The 19,936-nt window shown below is 38.3% G+C and overlaps 1 protein-coding gene across 2 annotated transcripts; it reads left to right on the plus strand.

Moving 5' to 3' along the window:
• Positions 1-2,308: 2,308 nt before the first annotated feature.
• Positions 2,309-19,255, plus strand: gnai1 (guanine nucleotide binding protein (G protein), alpha inhibiting activity polypeptide 1). Of its 2 annotated transcripts, none has more exons than XM_055020401.1 (9): positions 2,309-2,762; positions 10,300-10,342; positions 12,489-12,630; positions 12,837-12,994; positions 15,061-15,189; positions 16,444-16,573; positions 16,656-16,809; positions 17,725-17,938; positions 18,025-19,255. In XM_055020401.1, exons 1-8 carry the CDS (start codon positions 2,645-2,647, stop codon positions 17,913-17,915), a joined length of 1,065 nt encoding a protein of 354 aa, XP_054876376.1. In that variant the 5' UTR covers positions 2,309-2,644; the 3' UTR covers positions 17,916-17,938; positions 18,025-19,255. The 2 variants fall into 2 exon arrangements, with proteins under 2 accessions (XP_054876376.1, XP_054876375.1); XM_055020400.1 differs by having other exon boundaries at positions 18,093-19,255.
• The last annotated feature ends 681 nt before the right edge of the window (positions 19,256-19,936 follow it).

The raw sequence follows: 19,936 nt of genomic DNA on the forward strand, positions 1-19,936 counted from the left end.
ATCTTAAATTAAATTAAGATCTACTCACTAATGGTTAATGAAGTAAGAACAACAAAAACAATCACAGTGATACTACACTAATGCTGAAATAGATTAAACAGCAATCTTGTAGCTCAGCAATGAACCCCTAAAATGTTGTGTAACTTTTTAAAGTCTAAGATTAATCAAGCATTTATCAGTCTCTTAAAGGGGCAGCACTGTTTATTTTCCAGACACCAAGTGTCATTTTACTGCACAATCCAGTAACTGTTCATCTTAGTTACAAAAAATGCTACATATCAAATATGACGGAAAATAATTTTGAGTTTGTAATTTAACGCCTTCAAATTGGGCCTCTGTCTCTTAAAAAAAATAAATAAATAACTCCTGCTTTCACTGAAACTCCACCTTCAGGAAGTTGTCACAACATGGCTCCTCTATGAGTTCAGTCGATGCGGATGTTCCACTGACTAGATGTTTGCTTAATGCTGCTTGGCTAGTCTGAGCAGGGGATGGCTGCTCCGTGGGTTGGAAGCTCAGTCGCTGGGAGACTGCAGTTCTGAGGAGGAGCTGCGCCTTGAAGGCGGGGCTAGGTCCACCCAGGTGTTTTGAACAGCTGACTGCTTGCCATGGAGATTTAAAAAATTCTCAAACATGCATGAAAGAATCAAGGCAACAGTCCGAGTATGTTTTCAATGAGGGAATAACATTAAAATATGATCTAAAACTAAAAACCAAATTGTAAGTCAAGGTAATTACTTTGACAATTTTTAATAAAAAAGTTATTTTCTGATGCAATTTCACACAACACAGCTATAGCTTCAAAAACTGCTGTGAGAACAAATTAAACTCATGTTTTTCTGTTAGCAGAAGTAAGTTCTTTTGAATACAAATTCAGTTCGGTGTGTGGCCTCTGTTAGTACAGTAGATAAATGAGACTGTTGAATCAACAGCTGTATTTTGTCTTCTTGCAGGAGTTGCGTGTGTGTGTGTGTGTGTGTACACATACAACAGAGGGGAAACACTCAACCAGTATATAACGAAAAGGTCAGCATACCATATTTGCATTTCTTCTCATCTGGTCACATTTGAAATTAATGCAATGCTTTGTTTTTTCACTGATCTCGACAGTGAAGTCTAGCAGTTAAACAGTGACGACCAGAGACTGTCAAAGCTAATTATTCATGCTTGACTTAGTTTAAAACGTTCAATTATTTAAATCTAAAACAATGGCTGTTGTACAGCTTGGTGCATTTACAATCAGTCTACCATCACTGGTTAGATGTGTGGTTCCCATGGGAAGAATACATGATGAATCTGTTGGATAATAATTTACATTTAGTCAAACAGAGGCTGTAGAATTCAGAGAACAACCACTATATTGTATGTTAATGTTACTGTGGTTCTACTTATGTCAATAATTGTAACCCCTGATTTGTGTATTTACATAGTAACTGGACATAAGCTTTAAAATCTCTTTTAAAAAGGTGATATGAGCTCTGTAACTGCAATGCTTGAATTTTTCAAGTATTGGCTACCACGCTGTTTCCGGTTTTGTCTTTCAACTTCAAAATAAAAGCACTAAAATGAAATTTCTAGCGAAGACCTGCAAAACTCGCAGAATAATAGAAAAACCAATATATATATATATATATATACATACATACATACATATATATATATATATAAACCAAAATATACAAATTTATATATATATATATATATATATATCAACTTCAATCGAACCAATACACATTAAGACAATAAAAACTGAGAAATAGCATTTTGCACTGAGTCCCTTTACTGAGATCATTTTGAAACCAAGCTGTCTGTCTGTGTCGAGAGCAAATCAGTAAAAAACTGATGCATGCTTTCTTTTTTATCAGTACCACTGATACGTCATTTGACACGTTTACTGCTACAATAGTTCAAAAATTATGTACGTGAAGTATGTAATTTTGAGATCTTAATTTCAGAATTCTGACTTTAAATTCATGTTCTCAAGCATTGCTTACATCTCTGTCATCAAAGCTATTTGCTTCCTGGTGTTCATCTGACTTAAAGTTAGAATTATGAGAAAAATATCTGAATACAGAGGGGGAGGAATTAAAGTCAGATTATTTTTTCATTTGCCTTAATCGTCTTTTGTCAATTGGCTTTTATATTGTCCTCCTTTTCTATAATTTCTTAAGGTTACATGTTCCAAATATTTATTTTCTATTAGCTTGATGAACTTTATTATGAAGGGCTTTTCCGGATGTGACTTTGTCCCCTTGCGGAACTCGGCTGCTGTCGCCTCGTAGCTTCTCTCACAGTACCAGCAGTGGCTGCTGCAACGGATGGACGCTTACCGTGGGGAGCCACATCAACGAGGGACTGCTTTACTCTACAGTTAGCTTTCAATGGGAAATAGCGACATTTTTTCAACCTGAGGACATTTCATCTGGGCGAAGAAGCAATTTTTCTTTCTTTTTTGTTTTAAAGAAGTCGATTCGCTTCCCTTTTCTTCCCCTCAACACACACACAAACAGATCGATTGCCCGTCGTATGAAAAAGGGCGTGTGTTCGGGGTGAGGGGTAGTTTGTTGAAGATTTCATGAGGGTATTTATGGTGTGCTAGATATTCTTTTTACACACCACCTGGGTCTGAAGGACGTAGTGGAGAATGGGGTGCACGTTGAGTACCGAGGACAAGGCGGCGGTGGAGCGCAGTAAAATGATCGACAGGAATCTGCGGGACGACGGGGAGAAGGCGGCCAGGGAGGTCAAGCTGCTGCTGCTCGGTAAGGAAGAGAGCCGAAGCTGGGGAGTGTGGACCGGGCGGGGGGACTCGGCTAACTTCTTTATGTGTTTGAAAATAAATTATAATTAAAAAGAACCCTTTAAAAAACAGTTCTTTTATTTTTATTGCTGAATGTTAGTTGTGAATTTAAATGTTTGGGGTTTTTTTGTCAGTTCGCACCGTTAGCACCCCCACCTTTTTTTTTTTTTTTGCTAGCTCAAGTTAACCGTTAACTCTTGACTTCTTCGTGGTTTAAGACACGGTGAAACATCTGTTCTAACCCTTTTTGTTACTTAAACATCAATTGCTTTGACTCATTTAGTGGTAAAGTATCGTTTCAAGACTTTTTCTTCTATTTTGGGGGTTTGACTTGCATTCATTTTAAGTTTTTTTCTTTTTTAGTGCTATTAGCCTCCTCTGCAGACCGTTTGACTAAATCCTCCCAACAATGGCACATTTCCTCGACTAGCAGTGGAAGTCAACTTGATGCTCATTAGGAGCCCAGGCCTGAGTTATTGTGACTGTGTTTCAGTTAGACTTTTTCAGCTTTTATTTTGGTTGTAGAGGACATAAGGCCGAGTATCTAAAGGGCTGAGCAGTTTTTCCTTCACTCCATTGTAATGACAGAGGCACAGCCAAATGGGGGCTGAAAGGAGGCTGTGACCACCCCTATAAATATGTATGAAGGCTAATTTAACAAGAGTTGTATATCAAAGACTCTTTAGTATCGGATGAGAGCCCTCAGAAAATATTGAATTCAATCACCTCAATTTTTACCTAAAAATGCAAAAAAAAAAATTCTTGACTTCTAATTTAGTTTAAATAGCTTAAATTTATTTATTTGTTTGTCTGTCTTTGATTAGTTTGTTTTTTCTGTGTTTGATTTAAATTAATTTGTGTAGTTCTGGTTGAGAAGTTTGGAGCTTTTTACATTGTACAGACCAAGAGCATCAGGATGCAGAAAGAATTTATTGCTGAAAATTTAGTTTGTTGTTCCCACAAAGATATAAAAGAAATTTGTTTGTCCTTTTTATTGTTTGTATGAGATCAAAAATATTTTCCTACCATATCCCAGGGTTTTATTGTTTGGGTTTTTTTTCTATTTTTTTTTTTTTTTTACCGAAATTCCCTTTTATTCAAATTAGATTTTTATAAATTCAGTAAAGGAAGAGATTCCTAGTTTGATTATATGTGTATATTAAATGAAGTAGTATTTTGAGTGAAGTGTACAACTTCCACAATTAAGTTGTACAGAAAGTGGAGTTTTTGTCATTTTAATCTAATGCTTTGGTGCTGATCTTGTCTTTAAAATAGAAGAATTTTGAATTTTGCACAGCCCCACTTACTGCTTTATCTATTTTTTTTATTTTTCCACACCAACACTTTAATGGTATGTACCATATACATATGGTTGCCTGTTTTCCAGCGCAACAAAAATGCTACCAACAGTAGTCAACAAACGGCAGACCGTAACATACAGATTTAGTTTTTATATATATTGTTCATTTGTCATTTTTATCTCCCCATATTATAACAAAAGCTTCCTGAAGTTCTGCTTTTGGGTTTTGTGCCCCCCATCAAGCCACCCCTTTAGAAAAAACCTTCTGGTTATGCCTCTCATAATTATATTTCTGATTTTAAATGCTTGTTTTGGGTTTATCTCAAGTTCAACACTGAGACGTAAGCTGAAATCTCTTGTGCAACCGGTTCAGTAAATTACATCTTCTGTTGTGAAACAAAGTTTGATTTATATGAGCCACATGAACAGCAGTTTCTTAGCGCTATTGTCTCTTATCACCTTAAATAACCAAATCTCCTGTCATTACCATTCCATTTCTCCAGGGAATAACATTTTAACTGGTTTTGTGCATCCAAATAATTTCCAAAACCACCAAGTGTTACGCCTATTATTTCAGTAAAAAAAGAAAAAAAGACCTGTCACACACCACACCCTGTACACACTTGTTCATGTTGGTGTTATAACCTAATAAATTTTTATGCGGGTTATTTGCATTTGGAAGGCAGTTCTGTGTAAAAGTGTGCATTGCCCATGTTAGTGGAAACATTTGCTTCCCTTGTAAATAAAATGGCAGCAGGTGAGAAGTTTTCCATGGGTTCCATAGGTAGCTTGCTTTGGGAAGTGTTGACATGCACACATGTTGGTATGTGGGTTAGCAGGACACAAAGTGTGAGACCTGTATCAGTGGCAGGGAAACACCTGACCGAGGCTAAATAATAGGAGCTCTCAGCAGCTTTTCTGGGTGTAATTGTGGGCCAGCGCAAGACAAACACTATTCCTCATGTGTTTTTTGCTGATCTGTACAAAAAGAAATCCCAAAGATTACTGAGTCATGCTTCAAAATGCCTAAACGGTTTATTCAAGGTTGGATAAAGTGTCTGTTTTGCCTTGTTTGAGTTCGAAATGAGACATTTTGGTGTCGAAGGTAAACACATTCCTCCTGCACTCTGGAACCAGACGGGACTTGCTGATTGAAAGTAAGCAAGTCAGGTCAAGTTGTTGTTAACGTTCCTGAAGGCTTCAGCGCGACTTTTCACTAACCATTGCATAAACACACAGAAACCATGTGACGCTGCTGAATAGTGGGTAGCGTGGCGCCGCCGTCGCTTGTGTTTGATCCGAATGCCGAGGTAACCAGGTAACCCGCTCAGCCTCTTCGGGTTACGGGCCTGGACAGAGGCCGCAGAGAGCCTGTAAGATGAGAACATCTAATGAATAGTACATGGGAAAAACACAAAACCAGAGCTAAGAGTCTGAACATAAACAGATGCAGAAAAGGACATTAATGTGGAAGTTGCTGATTCACAAGCAGCTCAGCCGTGTTTTACTCTAAGCGCATCCTGTCAACGGAGATAAAAAGGTCAACAAAGGGAAGCAACAAACATGGATCGAATGTAAATGGGTAGTTTGGCTGAAAGGAGGCAGGGGGTTGTGTATCTTGTGGCTTTGACCCCTTTGCTCAAAGTGTATGTACATAAAAATAATCTAGTGAAACACACTTTAGTGTAATATTGGTGTAGGCTACAAAAGAACACTAAAGTTTTGGTCATTTTGAAGTTTAATCAGTTTTTTTTTGTAATTAAACAGCGGCAATCTTTTCAAATTATTCAGAAAGTGCAGTTGGGAATTCTAAATATAAAGTAAAATAAATAAATCTAGAATTTTTTTTTCAATATAAGGACCTATACAGATATCGACATCAGATCGGTGCGTCTCAACTTCAACCACCAAAATTCTGTAACTACATTTTTGACTTGATAGCTGTGGAACGAAGGCTTGTAGAAAGTACTGAAGATCAATTTCTAACCGTCTGGACATTCAATATAATATTTCCACCTTAAGCAGAGTGAGGACCATCTATTTTCTCCAAAACAGCAGATTAACTGAGACAGAAACTTTTTTGAAATCGTCCCAGTCAGACCGAGGGTTATAGGATCACTTCTTCTTGTTGAATCATTGAGGTTTTTTGGTGGAAGCTTTGGAATATTATTCCCTCTTGATTTGGATGCTACACAGCTAGAAGGTATTTGTGCTTTTGCTGTTTTACTTTTGTAGCTACAAGGCAACAAGGTATCGTGTTTACAATTGGAAGCAGGTATTATTTGAAAAACTCAAATAATCTCTGAACTACGATCCCAAACTCCCAGAGGAGTTGATGACCAAGCTTCAGGGATGCAGAGAGAGAAGGAGGTAGTTCAAACTACCTCTTTCATCGATCAGGCAAGAATTGCATCCCAGAGTCTGTGGTCTTTCTGCCAGACAGAGATTGAAGTAGGTGTGGCAAAAGCAAATGAGGCACATTAGCAAAGTTCAGGACATAATCAGACATATCTGGCTGCACAACTTTTTGAAGATACTTGGATGATATAAATCACAATATAATTTAAAATTCCAGTTTCTACTCCACTGCAGCTAATAGCCAGTTGTTAAATGCATTACCTTTATTAATGTTAAAGAAAAACGAGTGATGCTCCGCAGCCAGAAATGTTAACATTAGCTTAAGTCTTTATTATGCGAGGCCTGGGTTTATTTCAGTGAGACATAAATCCAGCAGTCATTTCATGATTTTGTTTTTAGATGTATTGCAAACTGTTAGAATTTTGGGCTAATGATTTCTTCACATCAAAAAGCTGTTTTGTTTAGTTTTTTTTTTTTTTTTCATTTCTACCTCCATGTAAACCCATAACAGTTTTCTCCCCACTCACTGAAATGCTTCTGTTTATGGTGGTGGTGGTTGTTTGGTTCTGGTATCATTATGGCATGAAGCTGAACTTAGCATTTGAAATGACAGAATATTTGCGTATTACCTTCTTGCCTGTCGGCGTTTTCACGAAGCTCTCCTCTTCGTTTTGTTCCTGCTGTATTCCCATCGTCTTCAGGACCCAATTATCCTGCTATTCATATCTACACACTGAAATAGATTACAATCTCCTCAGCCTAATTACTCTTTCTATAACTGTTATGCAACTGTGGGCAGAATTTATTAATAGCCCCTGGTGTTTCACTGACTTTTTTATTGTGCTCCTTTGGATGTCCCCCAGTTCTTTGTTTTAAAATTGACGCAACAAGCAGCCAGATCAAACTTTCTGTCTTTTTTTCACTCGTTGGCAGCTGGAACCCTGTGATTAACCGCGGTCATTTCTCCCCGTTGGGTAGCACCGCTCGCCAGCTTCTGGAAACCTTCACCAGTGACTCATGCTTGAATCCACCCAGAGGGAGATGTAGGCAAAAAAAGAGGAATCAGATAGTGAGCAAGAGGAACAATCAATCATAAAGGAAGAAAAAAAAAGACTTCAGGGGGACAGAAAGAATGTAAAAGAGGAAGAGAAATGCGTAAGACTGGAAAACGAAGCTGCTAATGTGTCGAGGACATTGAGCCAAACTCTTCAAATGTTTATCTTGATGCTGAAAAATTAAGGGAATGTTCCCCAATTAACATTTGTTCAGGTTCTGGTTTTTGTTTTAAATTAGTCTGTGACAAAAAAAAATCCTTGGAGCTTGGAGTTGCGGCAGGCCAGACAGAAACAATTCCTGTTTCTTTCTGGAAGAAGCCCACCGAAAGGGGCTCAGATTCTCCCAAAATAACCCCAGCCAGAAACAAAAAGCAGCTGCTGCAGCGGTTTGGGTCGGCTGCAGCTTTTAGGTGGGCGTATCAAAGCTGCGGCACATAACGAGACTCCGCAGAAAGGCCCGATAAGGTCAGATCTGTGAGGAAACTTTCAGGCTTTGCAGAAGGACACACCCTTTAATGGCACCACTGGTGTTTAGTTATCACAACACATGGCTCACGTCTCTTCTATCAATATGATTCGGATGCAGATTTGATGGGATTAGTCCAAGTTTCACTGCTGAATAGCCGACAAAGTAGCTGAACACATTTCTTTGTTTCTGCCAAGAATCTTTCATTCATTAAATTTACAGAGTTGACCGTATTTAATGCATTTATTCACAATTTAGCAGGAAATACTGAATTAAAGCTGCTCTGTCGGTATGCAGAGTGTGTGTGGCCTCGATAGTGGCTCCCAGGCAGCCAGAGATGGAGCCACCTGACCAGTCAACCGTGTTCAGCCAGGCAGCGCCGCAGACGCCTATGTGTGGTCCCTCAGGGATTTGCAGCGCCGAGTGTTTGGCCTCGTAGGGTGTAGAGCACAGACACAGCAACACTGGAGCACTGACATATGATTAGAATACGTGTCCTCAGGTGATAATCACTCCGCCTTACTTCACCTCTGTTGCCATGACGAAAGAGATGCAGTAGTTCGCGAAAGCAGTTCCAGATTTTGTCGCCACAAACCTCAAAGCGTTTCATTTTGATTTTATGGGAGAAGACACGGCATGGCATGATTGTGAGGTCGGGTTTGCAAAATAAAACCTGAAAAGTGTGGTGTGTACGTGAATTCAGCCTGATTAGGAAGGAGAGCTTTAATTAATGAAGGCAAATCAACACTGACGCTAACTTCCTGTTGCAATTGATCAATTAACTCCATGCTAAATTACGACTTCCTTTGATTTCTGTTTTTTCAAAGAGGCTATGTTTACACAGACGACATTAATGCTGTGGTTCTTATCTCCATTTTATTTGTTTTTGGTTATTTATTTTGTATCGCTTAAAATAACTTCCAGTTTCTGTGATCTTTGAAAGGACAAACTTATGATGCAATTATTAATATGATTTGAAAATGGTCTCTGAAAACAACAATATTATAATTTATCACAATAATTACTTGGAGAATGTATTGTCCAGTAACAGTTGTTGTGAAAGGCCGGGTGGCAGCATAATGTTGGATGGAAGTGACTCTTTATTAGGAATAGAGAATTTGGTCAGAAAATGAATGGATCTAATTCCTGCCAGAATCTGCAGAACACTTGAGTTTGTCACATAAATTTATAATTAAATCAAGGTGGCCGCATCCTTCAAAAGTCTTAAATTCTTTAGAAAAGGAAGTTTCCCAAAATATGTTAACCACAGGTCTTAAATTTGGTCTTGACAGGACTTATTAACTTCGTATATTCAGGGTAAAAAAAATTTCTGATGGGACTTTTCTGTCAGGCAAAAGGTTTGGTCGCACTCAGATGGTTGAAGCTACCCTTGGGTATGTTAGCAGCTAGCTAAGTAGCTCTTTGCATCAACTGTGCAAATGTATCACCAGTTGGTCTTGAATTTCTTTCTTAAATTTGAGTTGCTGAAATTTGCAACAACTCTGACAATACATAGATGTTTGTGGTTTAATGGTATGAAATACTTTACAAAACACTTTCTCCTTTTCTTTCTGCATGAAGCTACTTCCTGTTTAAAAAAAACTAACTTAGTAAAATATCATCGTGACTTTTATTTTTGCACCTACATTGAAAGTGGAACTAAAATAAGTATCTTTTATGCAAGCGCTCACAGTGTTTTCTTCTTTTTTTCTGTGACTTGATCAGGAGGTGACAGAAATGGTAGAAGTCGGCATGTGGTTCCACTTCCCCATATTCTGTTTCTAGAGTAAAGAGAAGCTGTGACTTTTCCCTGGAGCTTCAGTGTAACACGAGGTCGCTGCTGCAGCTGAGCAGACCTAATGTAGCCAATGGTAAAGCTCATTAGCGCGAGTTGAACAGGAAACGTTTTGGATGGGGGACTTGCTTCGTAAAGACGGGGGCAGCAGGTTCGTCAACATGGCTCCCACTCCATCCTGAAAGGAGCCAAAGCAGTTGCCATGACACTCTGAGTGATCTGCACGGCTTCCTCTGCGGCGCCTCATCGGTCAACTTAACTGTCTGATTAGTCAACAAGCTCACAAGGCCTTGTCGCCTCTCCACTGACACAGCGTTTCTCTTTTTTCCCCTCACATATCAACAACAATCTAGTCTCCTAACCCCGAGCCTTCATGCCCAGACAACACGACGATAAATTTCCTACCACGCAGTGAGTCGGCGTGTTCAATATACGTTCCAGCAACGGGAAACGTCAGCGAGCAACAAGTTGAACACCTTTCTTCTGATTGTTTCTGCTCTAACGAGAGTTTCTTGTGTTTTCCAGGTGCTGGGGAATCAGGGAAAAGCACAATTGTCAAGCAGATGAAGTGAGTGTCATTTTACTACAACAACTAATTGTTTTATTTTAAAATACGTTGAGTAAAGTCACTTAAAAAATAAAAAAAAATACAGGCTGGACAGAGATTACTGTGCAGCAGGAACGTTGTGGGTTCAAATCCCAGAGTTCTCTGGGTCCTCTGCCTTCCCCCCATCATTTTGTGTGGAACAAAAGGGAAAAAAAGTAGGACTTACATAATTAATCAAAATAATTAATTAATTATTGAAATAATTGTCAACTACTCTTGTTATTGTTTTTTAACTGGAGTTTACAGACTCAAAAAATCGTTTTCTAAAAGAATAAGACACTCAGAGTAGTAATTGCACCAAACTTGTGTAAAAAATATATATGTGTTGCATTTAAGAATAAAAAAGTCCTAATTTGTCTGTAACAACCCAGAGCTCCGTAAGAGGCGGTGTTAGCTTCGCAGGGTTCAGATTGTGTAATAAAACACTGAGCTTTTAAATAATTGTTTTAAAAAAACTATTATTTTTTAAATAATTGTTTCAAAAAGTAATTAAAACAATTATTAAATAATTGTTTAAAAAAAACAATTATTTATCTGCAGATGCATCCTTAGCTACAAATGTTCAAGGGTTCATTAATGGAATATAACTACATTAAGATAAAAACTCAATAGAATTTTTATTATTTAAAAAAAATAATTGAAATGCACTTCCCACATTGTACAAATTAAAAAGCTGCAGAATGTGCCATTTTGTTTATTCAATTAATTGAATAATCATCAGAATATTAGGCAACTACAATAATTGTTAATTGCATGTTTAAAAATATTCTTATTGTCACTAATGTTTTTGCTAAACATAATTTTTTGTTTGTTTGGTTTTGTTTTTTGCAGCCAAAATCCATACGATGTGCAAAATAAACAGTAGTTTACACCACAGGACATCATCTGGTCTCTGTTTCTGGATTGAAGTGAAACTGGCAGCTGAAATCAAACCCATCTACTAACACCAAATCAATCGGATTTTACAGTCACATATTTATAAATATCCTCAGTAAATATAGAAATGTCCTCAGTAAATATCAACGCACCAGAAACTTTTATTGTGTTTTGTTTCTGCTCTGTTCTTTTTGGATTTGTGGCGTATGAACCAAAGCAGCCGAGAGTTAGATGGTTTTCATCAGCAGCTCCATATTGAGAAAATCTTTTTTTCCCCTTTTTTCTTTATCTTTCAAAGCGGCGAGCTGAAGGACTCGCATGCAGCACTAGATAGATTGTGTCTTTTTGAGAAAGAAAAGTGAACAAACAGGTGGAGATAACATTTGCTGCAGGGCCGCCAGCTCGCACACGCTCAGCAGGAGCCGCATGCTGCCGACGCTTTTCACAGGAGAAAACAACAGGGATCACAGAGTTCTGCTGTCCGGGGTGTTGTTTGGGTTAGTTACTTATTTACAGACAAACGATGAAGGTTCTGTACGTTTCCAGGATCACTGAGAAATCTCTAAAAGTCTGGAATCTGATTAACGGATTAGCGGGATTAGTAGGAAAAGATAATTAAACTGGAAAAACTGTTATTCCAGCAATTGATTCTGTAGTTTTGCTCATCAGCCCATTTATTTTCCATCAGTTATTCATCTGCCTTTGTTTATGAAGCATCTTCATTAACAATTAACTCTTTATTTGTATCATCAATTTCCCACTAGGTCCATTTATTCTTCATCATCTATCTGCCTTAATTGTCTATTTATTGATTATATATGATTGCAAATTGTCATTATTACACCACAGCTCCTTCATCTCCAGTTTTTAAAGCCAACAGAAAATCAAAAGTAGGTTTTAACACGTTAAAGCTACTATTATCTCTAGACTTGCTGAACATGAGTTTTTTTTACTATAATAGTAACTCAATAAGACAGTTCCTAAAATTCATATCTTCTGCAGATCAAGAAAGCGACAATATAATTACCAACATACTTTTTAGAAAAAAATCACGCTCTGATACAAAACTGAAAAACATTTAAGCCTCTAATCTTACATTGTTTACAATCTTTTGAAGATTTTATCTAAATAAGATGGAACTGAATGCGTCTGTGGGGAAAGAAACACTCCCTAAAAGATGATAAAATAAAGGAAGAGAGAAATTTGAGTTTTTGTTTCTCCTGTTTTGCAGAATCATCCATGAAGCGGGTTACTCAGAAGAGGAGTGTAAGCAGTACAAGGCTGTGGTCTACAGCAACACCATCCAGTCCATCATCGCCATCATCAGAGCCATGGGACGTCTCAAGATCGACTTCGGTGAAGCCGCAAGAGCCGTGAGTGACGGGAGGGAGTCAGAACCGAGCCGGAAATCTGAATTTATGAAGCACTTTTACAGCCTCTTTCACATCCTAGCTACGTTTTCTCTTTCCAAAAAAAAAAAAAAAAAAAATCCTGCATGTCTGTTCCAGAAATTCGCATTTTAGCTTGACGTGTTTAGTTTTGCTTCTGATGGCGGATGAATGTGTTTTCGTGTTGCCAGGACGACGCCCGGCAGCTTTTCGTCCTGGCCGGCTCGGCGGAGGAAGGCTTCATGACGGCCGAGCTCGCCGGCGTCATCAAGCGACTCTGGGTGGATCGGGGAGTCCAGGCCTGCTTCAGCCGCTCGCGCGAATATCAGCTCAACGACTCGGCGGCATAGTGAGTCACACACACACGCATACTCACTCAAACAAATGGGCGGCTTGATCATCGGCTAGTTCACCAGATCGCTGAGTCACTCGCAGCGAGAACGCCGCGATCTGCTGGGTTGATGTGAAATTGCTGGCGTTTGGGTGCAAACAAATAGAAAAGGTGCTGCTGCAGCCGAGCAGACGCTGAAATGGAGCCGCAGCATCTGTCTGGACTTTTACTCTGTCAATATTTACCTTCCTCTGTCGAGCTAATAGAGTGCAGCTTCCAAACGCTGCTTAATCTTTGACCTTACACTTCAGTAGAAAACACACAGCAGTTCACTTCCCTCTGAAGCTAAAGTTTGTGATATTGGGCAATCTGAAATAAATGATACCACAAAGCAGCTCTTTTGTTTTTTAAGAGCAGCTTTGTTTTGTTGCTCTGAAGCAAACACAAGCTGTTCTGCTGCAGGTCACTGCTGGATCATTAGTTCCTCCAGTTCTACTTCCATGTGTTGGAAGACAAAAGAATGCTTGCAGATTTTTTTATAACCTCGATGTAACGAGTTTGTTATGTAATAAATACATTCAGCAAACAAAAACTAAAGGTTTCAGCAGTTTGAGGAATTAAAAAAAATGTAAGATAAGGTTTCCCTGAGAGAACCTGCCAAGCCTGCCGTGATATCGGAATATAAATATGCATCACACTGTTTATACTGTATTTTTAATCATTTTATTATCATCCTTCCACTTAACTTTAACGTGCCAAAATGTAGGAAACATCTGCCATGGTTTGAATACTTTCCCCAGGCAGTGTGAGCTGATCGGTGTGTGTGTTTTTAGTATCTGTGGGGTCCCAGGTGGGGTCCTGAGGGGCCGCAGCAGGTTCTGGCAGAATGTGGGCCAGCCCCCCAGACAGATGGCCAGTCCATTACCGGCCTCACACATCGGGAGCTTCCTGTCCAGCTACACATTGTTCAACAGTGGGAGGGACTGGAGCAGCCACTGGGAACCCACTGACCACTGGGAAAACAATACACACACACCAGGCTGAAAAGAGCAGAGATTAGATTAACAACTGGGCTCCTGTTTGTTGAGGCAAAGGTTTGGCCACTTAGTTACTGGGGTATTGTTTAAGTTTGACAAAAGGGATTGTTGCACTGAACATCTCCTGGGCTTTTATTTCACCAAAACTGTAACTGCAAAATGTTCTGCTGGCGTTCAGCCGACTCCTTGCAGTTCAGAAAGTAGACTTTTAAATCATGTTTTTAGTTTGTAAATCACTGAACAACTAAGCACCACAACACGCTGAAGATCTGCCGCTGTTGTATCAGCATGAAGAAGCTGCTTTCAGCTTCTATGCGCCACAAATCTGGAACAAACTTCAAAAACTGCAAAACAGCTGAAACAGCTATCTCCTTTAAATCGAGACAGAAAAATCCACCTGTTTAAAGATTTTTTTTTCTTTTTGAAACATTATAAATTAAACATTAATCAACAGTCTGGTGTGCAACTATGGAAAAGTTTAATGCTTCCATTGTGTGCTCTATAAATTTGTATTTTTGTGTTTTTATGATTTAAAGTACTTTGAATTGCACAAATAAATTTTGATTTATTGAAATGTGATTTTAGTTGCTTTAAATTTATCACGTTTGGTGCCAGAGGTGGGTGGAAATGAGCTACATTTCCTCATTGCCATTAACATGAGTAACTCTTTGAAAAAAATTTACTTTTAGGAGTATTTTTATTACTCTAAGGAATTTTATTATGAATCATCACTATTCTTTTGTTGTCGGGTATTATTTTGTAATTATTTATGTATATTATCATTTTGGTCCTGAAAATACTAGTCTGAATGAGATAATTTTTAAATATTAAGGGGTTTTGTTGCCTTTTACCAAATACTTTTTTACTCTTGTCACTTCTTGGACAGCTACTTTTTACTTTTACTTGAGTAAAAACATGCAGAAGTGCTTTGGTATAATTTTAGTCACTCTGCCCACCTCTGGTGGCGCAGAAGACGAAATGCTCGCCTCATTTCCTGCACTCTTTTGCTCTCTGTTTACATTCCTCTTCTCTGTGTCCCGCTCTCAGCTACTTGAACGATCTGGACAGGATATCCCAGCCCACTTACATCCCGACCCAGCAGGACGTCCTGAGGACCCGAGTCAAAACCACGGGCATCGTAGAGACGCACTTCACCTTCAAAGACCTTCACTTCAAGTGAGAACCTTGGCAGGGTTTTCGACTCAAACGCTTAATTACCTTTTTGTTCTTCCTGCCACTGACTCATCTCTGCCATAGAAACTCACTTTGAACACGTACAGCTGTAGGTTTATGACAGGGTGTTGCGCACATCAGCGGTGACTCAGTCGGGGCCTTTTGTTGACGCCATAGACAGGAAGTGAAGGGGGGCGGAGGAGCAGCAGGCACGATGATGTCACGATAGCAGGGATTGTTGGCGATTTCAGCATCACTGGTGATTAGATCAGAAATTGAACAATGAAAGGCTTTTCTTTTTAAAGCAAATGTGGACCTGAAATATTTCTTACCCAAATGATTCCAATGCTAAAGCTTAAAGTCTCATTTCTGTGTTTGGATCAATATGGGAGGAAAAAATCATACTGTGTGACATTTTCCAGCCTTTAATTTCAGTAAATAAAAATGAAATGTAAAACAAAAAAAAAATCACAAAAACAAAGTACCAGTATGTGCCATTTGTGCTGCAATGAGTTAAAGAGCAAAGGTCAAAGTGACCCTGATTATATAAAACCCAAAGCAGCAACAAACACCCTCACTGTGTTTTTGTGAACAAGCTTCAGTTTCTGCAGAGTTCTGGTTGTTTGGCGTCTTCCTGGCAAAAAAAAAGCTCAACTATTAAAATCGCATATTGGTAACTGTTGTATTTAAAGACCCAATAATCAGTAGATTATTGGATGATCCTTCTGGATGATTAAAAAACATAACTACTAAATTTACAAAGTATAATAAAACCAATTATCACTAATATTAACTTATAATATTGAAGATTTACAGCATATAGTCTGTAATTATAGATTTGACAAGAAAATGTCCAAATGTTCTCTTATTTTCTGGGAGGAAAAAGGCTCTTGACAGTAAATGAAGATTTGTTTTTTTTTACAAAAGACAAAATGGTCACATCTGCGGTTCTTATATTAGCGGTTAGCATGTGCAGCCTTCCTTGTTTAAGCACCTCGCTCTTCATTATTCACTATTAACTTCTTGTATGACCTCTGTTATTGGTAGCATGACGTGTTAGCTCTCGGGTCTGATGCATTCAGTAACCCAATAAAGGTGGGATTTATGGGTTTTGACCTATAAAGTTGAAAATCGGATAATTCTAGTTTTTTTTTTTTTTTTTACAAAAGATTGAGTGAAATCACAGAAATGTGAGTGATTATTTTACTGGTTGTGCAGTTTGCATTCGATACAATAACGCTGCTGTCTGCTCACCAGAATGTTTGACGTCGGCGGTCAGCGATCTGAGAGGAAGAAGTGGATCCACTGCTTCGAGGGCGTGACGGCCATCATCTTCTGCGTGGCACTGAGCGACTACGACTTGGTGCTGGCCGAGGACGAAGAGATGGTTGGTGAAACAGAATGTAGATCATACTTTATGGGTTGCTGAACACAGCTCATGACTTTCTTCTTCTTTTTTATCTCTTCAGAACCGAATGCACGAGAGTATGAAGTTGTTTGACAGCATCTGCAACAACAAGTGGTTCACAGACACTTCCATCATCCTCTTCCTCAACAAGAAGGATCTGTTTGAGGAGAAAATCAAGAAGAGTCCCCTCACTATCTGCTACCCTGAATATGCAGGTAAGGCACGGGCTGAATCCAAATGCATGCCACACTTTTCAGATTCTTATTTCTGGAAGAGAAAATGATAAAACTTGTAAATCACCAAAAATCCCAGTAAAATAAATTGATATCATTTTAATAGTGGTATGGATACTTCTACAAGGCTCTGTATATTTGGGGTGGCCGATAAGAAAGTTTTATCACAATATTTCATAGTACTATTGTGATAACAATAAACATTTATTACTTCTTTTTAAGCAACTGGTTGTGAATGAATAGCACAGTAATTATAGCTCCATAAACACAAATGGAGTTAATCACATTTACTAACGAAGTGTGATTTGTATTATCACACTGCTCACAGTAAATGCACTTTTTCAGATTTTTTAAAAATGTATTGATATTTGTTGATACTGTCATTGAACAAACAGCGGGAAAAAAACATTTGGAGGGATTTAAACATTTTAATTAGATTTTTCATGTCAACATTGAAAAAAATGTATCATAATAAATGATAAACGGTACAATAAATGCCCACCTGGAGTTTTGCCTAAATCTTTTAGGAAAGTAACAATATTCTATGTAGTTTTGATTTTTCTCATGGGGCTTTATTGTCTCGCAAAAACTTGAGTCGCGTGCAGTTGCCGTTACCGCTAACTAGCTACTAATATAACCTTACAAGCTAACCAGAAAGGTTAAAGCTAGCTATCTTTTAGCGTCTATCACAAAGTGCAAATCCATTTGGCTGGACGATGTTCGTCTTAGCCATTAGCTCACTTCTGTTGACAGAATTTAAGTACATTTCTGTCGTGACAAAGGTCTTAAAAAGTCTTAAATTTGAGTTATTGAGACCTGCAGAAACTCTGATGCATTTTGGTTGCCTCTTTCTGTGCGATGTGCTCCTTCGCCATCCTCCCGTCTGGCGTTCGTCAGGCTCCAACACGTACGAGGAAGCGGCTGCCTACATCCAGTGTCAGTTCGAGGACCTGAACAAGAGGAAGGACACCAAGGAGATTTACACCCACTTCACCTGCGCCACAGACACCAAGAACGTGCAGTTCGTCTTCGACGCCGTCACCGACGTCATCATCAAGAACAACCTGAAAGACTGCGGTCTTTTCTGAGCGACGAGAACGACCTGCTTTTGGTAGGAATTTGTCATTTATTTCTTTTATATTTCTCAAGGCTTTATCTTAGATTTTTTATTTCTTTTCTCCATGTGGGTGCTTAAAGAAGCGTTGGTGCCAGGGTCGAGCTCTGCCTCTCCTCCCATCATTCTTTCATGTCTCGTCTCTCCTCAGGCGGTGGAGCCAGCTCATTGTGCATCTTTTGTAGAGGATGAGAAGAGGATCAGTGATGGACCAGTGCTGTACTATATGCCACTTTTAACAGCTTTATTTATGTTTCTGTCTCGGAACATTCTCAACTAGCGTTATTACATTTGTGTAGGCTGTTTGTATCAACGTAAAAGCGTCACTTGTTTGTTTGGTTTTTTTTTTCTTTCTTTTTTAATCTTTGTTTTTAATTTCCAAGGAGTAGAGATTACAGCGTTCTTTGCCGCCATTTCTGGAAACGGAAACCTTGCCATTGGTTGGAAAATCTCCTCTTTTTTTTTTTCCTTTCTTTTCCCAAAACAAGAATGGAGGAAAGCGGAACAATTCCGAGTCCAGTTCGTTGGTACCTGTGCCTTCGCATGCCTTTTACTGCGGTCATAGTCTCGATGCTTGTTCTGTTGCCTGCTGAAGTTGTTCTATACATAAAGACGTAAACTGTTTTCATACTTTAGTGTCTCTACTATCTTCTTTGTGCACATCACTGAGCTGTCAGGAGGGGGAAAATATCTGTAGGTTCAAGGCAATCAACATGTAGCCTCTTCAGTCCGTTTAGCCCCGCCCCCTTTGCATTCCACCTGTCATGTCATTCAAAGGCCTTTCTGGCCAATCAGAGCTCAACACTGAGATGTATATTGTTACATTTAGCCCACGAATCTGGGGCTCTGGTTTTTAAACTGTACAAAAAAAACTATCAAATGTTCCCAATTATTCAGAAAGCGGTTAGTCAAGGCACTGAGCGTTTAATACACTCAAGTATTTTAAGTACAGAGACCAGGTTTGTTGCATTTTATTGTATATTTTAACATATTTGGAGAAGAGTTTAGATGGTTGTAAAGTTGAGGGTGAAGCGATGTAAGCCATTTTGGATTTTTGAGTATGTGAGGAAAGCATTCCCTGTATTTTAAGAGAAGTGTGACAGTCAGGTTGTTTCTCTGCGGTCCAGAGGAGAGACCACACACACGCGCACACACACACACACACACACACACACACACACAAACAAGCCCCGGTCTTTTCATGTAAAGAAACTGCCACAACTGTCAGTGTATGTGTATGTTCTTCATGTAAAGAGAATCTTTGTAGACTCATCTCCCTTATTTTGTTAATAAAAACCATTTACAAACCATGAATTGTTGTTTTCGTGTCTGTCGTAGTGTTTTAAGAGCCGTGTTAAACAGTGAGATGATATTTTAAACATTTTGGTTTGTCCAAAACTCTGTTGTGTTGAATTATCTTTGATGTACATTTAGGGAACAAGTGAGATTCTCTAATTTTGCATCAATAAATTTACTTTATTTAATGTTGGGGTATGTAACTTTTAACTTTTTTTTACAGTTATTAAAATGTAAAAATCAATTGTATAAATAATGGAAATCCCTCATTTTAAGTTATATTCTGAATTTAATTTACAGAATTTTGTAGAGGAACCTAATTTTGCTTAAATATAAACTGATGAATTTGATACAGAATTGAACCCTATAGAAATGTTTTAAATAAATGTTATTTATTTACGCTCTTCCTGTTACATAATTACAACAGAACCTCTGGACCATTTGAATAGAAAACTTAGTTTCTGAATCGAATCGCTGGACACTGAAACATTCACATATTACAAAAAAGATGATCAATGACAAAATTTAGTGCTAATTACATAAATAAAAATTAATTTTGGGATGAATCCCAGAAATTTTCTAGAAAAAGAACTAGGTTCAAAATTTTTTTTTGATAATTTTAGATTTTTTTGCAAATTTTCTGATTAAAAAATTATTTTGATTTTTTTTTTTTCAATGGCCCAAATACATCATATGTAT

This window comes from Poeciliopsis prolifica, unplaced genomic scaffold (assembly GCF_027474105.1).
Source record: "Poeciliopsis prolifica strain line A6 unplaced genomic scaffold, Auburn_PproV2 SCAFFOLD067, whole genome shotgun sequence".
Taxonomy (NCBI): domain Eukaryota; kingdom Metazoa; phylum Chordata; class Actinopteri; order Cyprinodontiformes; family Poeciliidae; genus Poeciliopsis; species Poeciliopsis prolifica.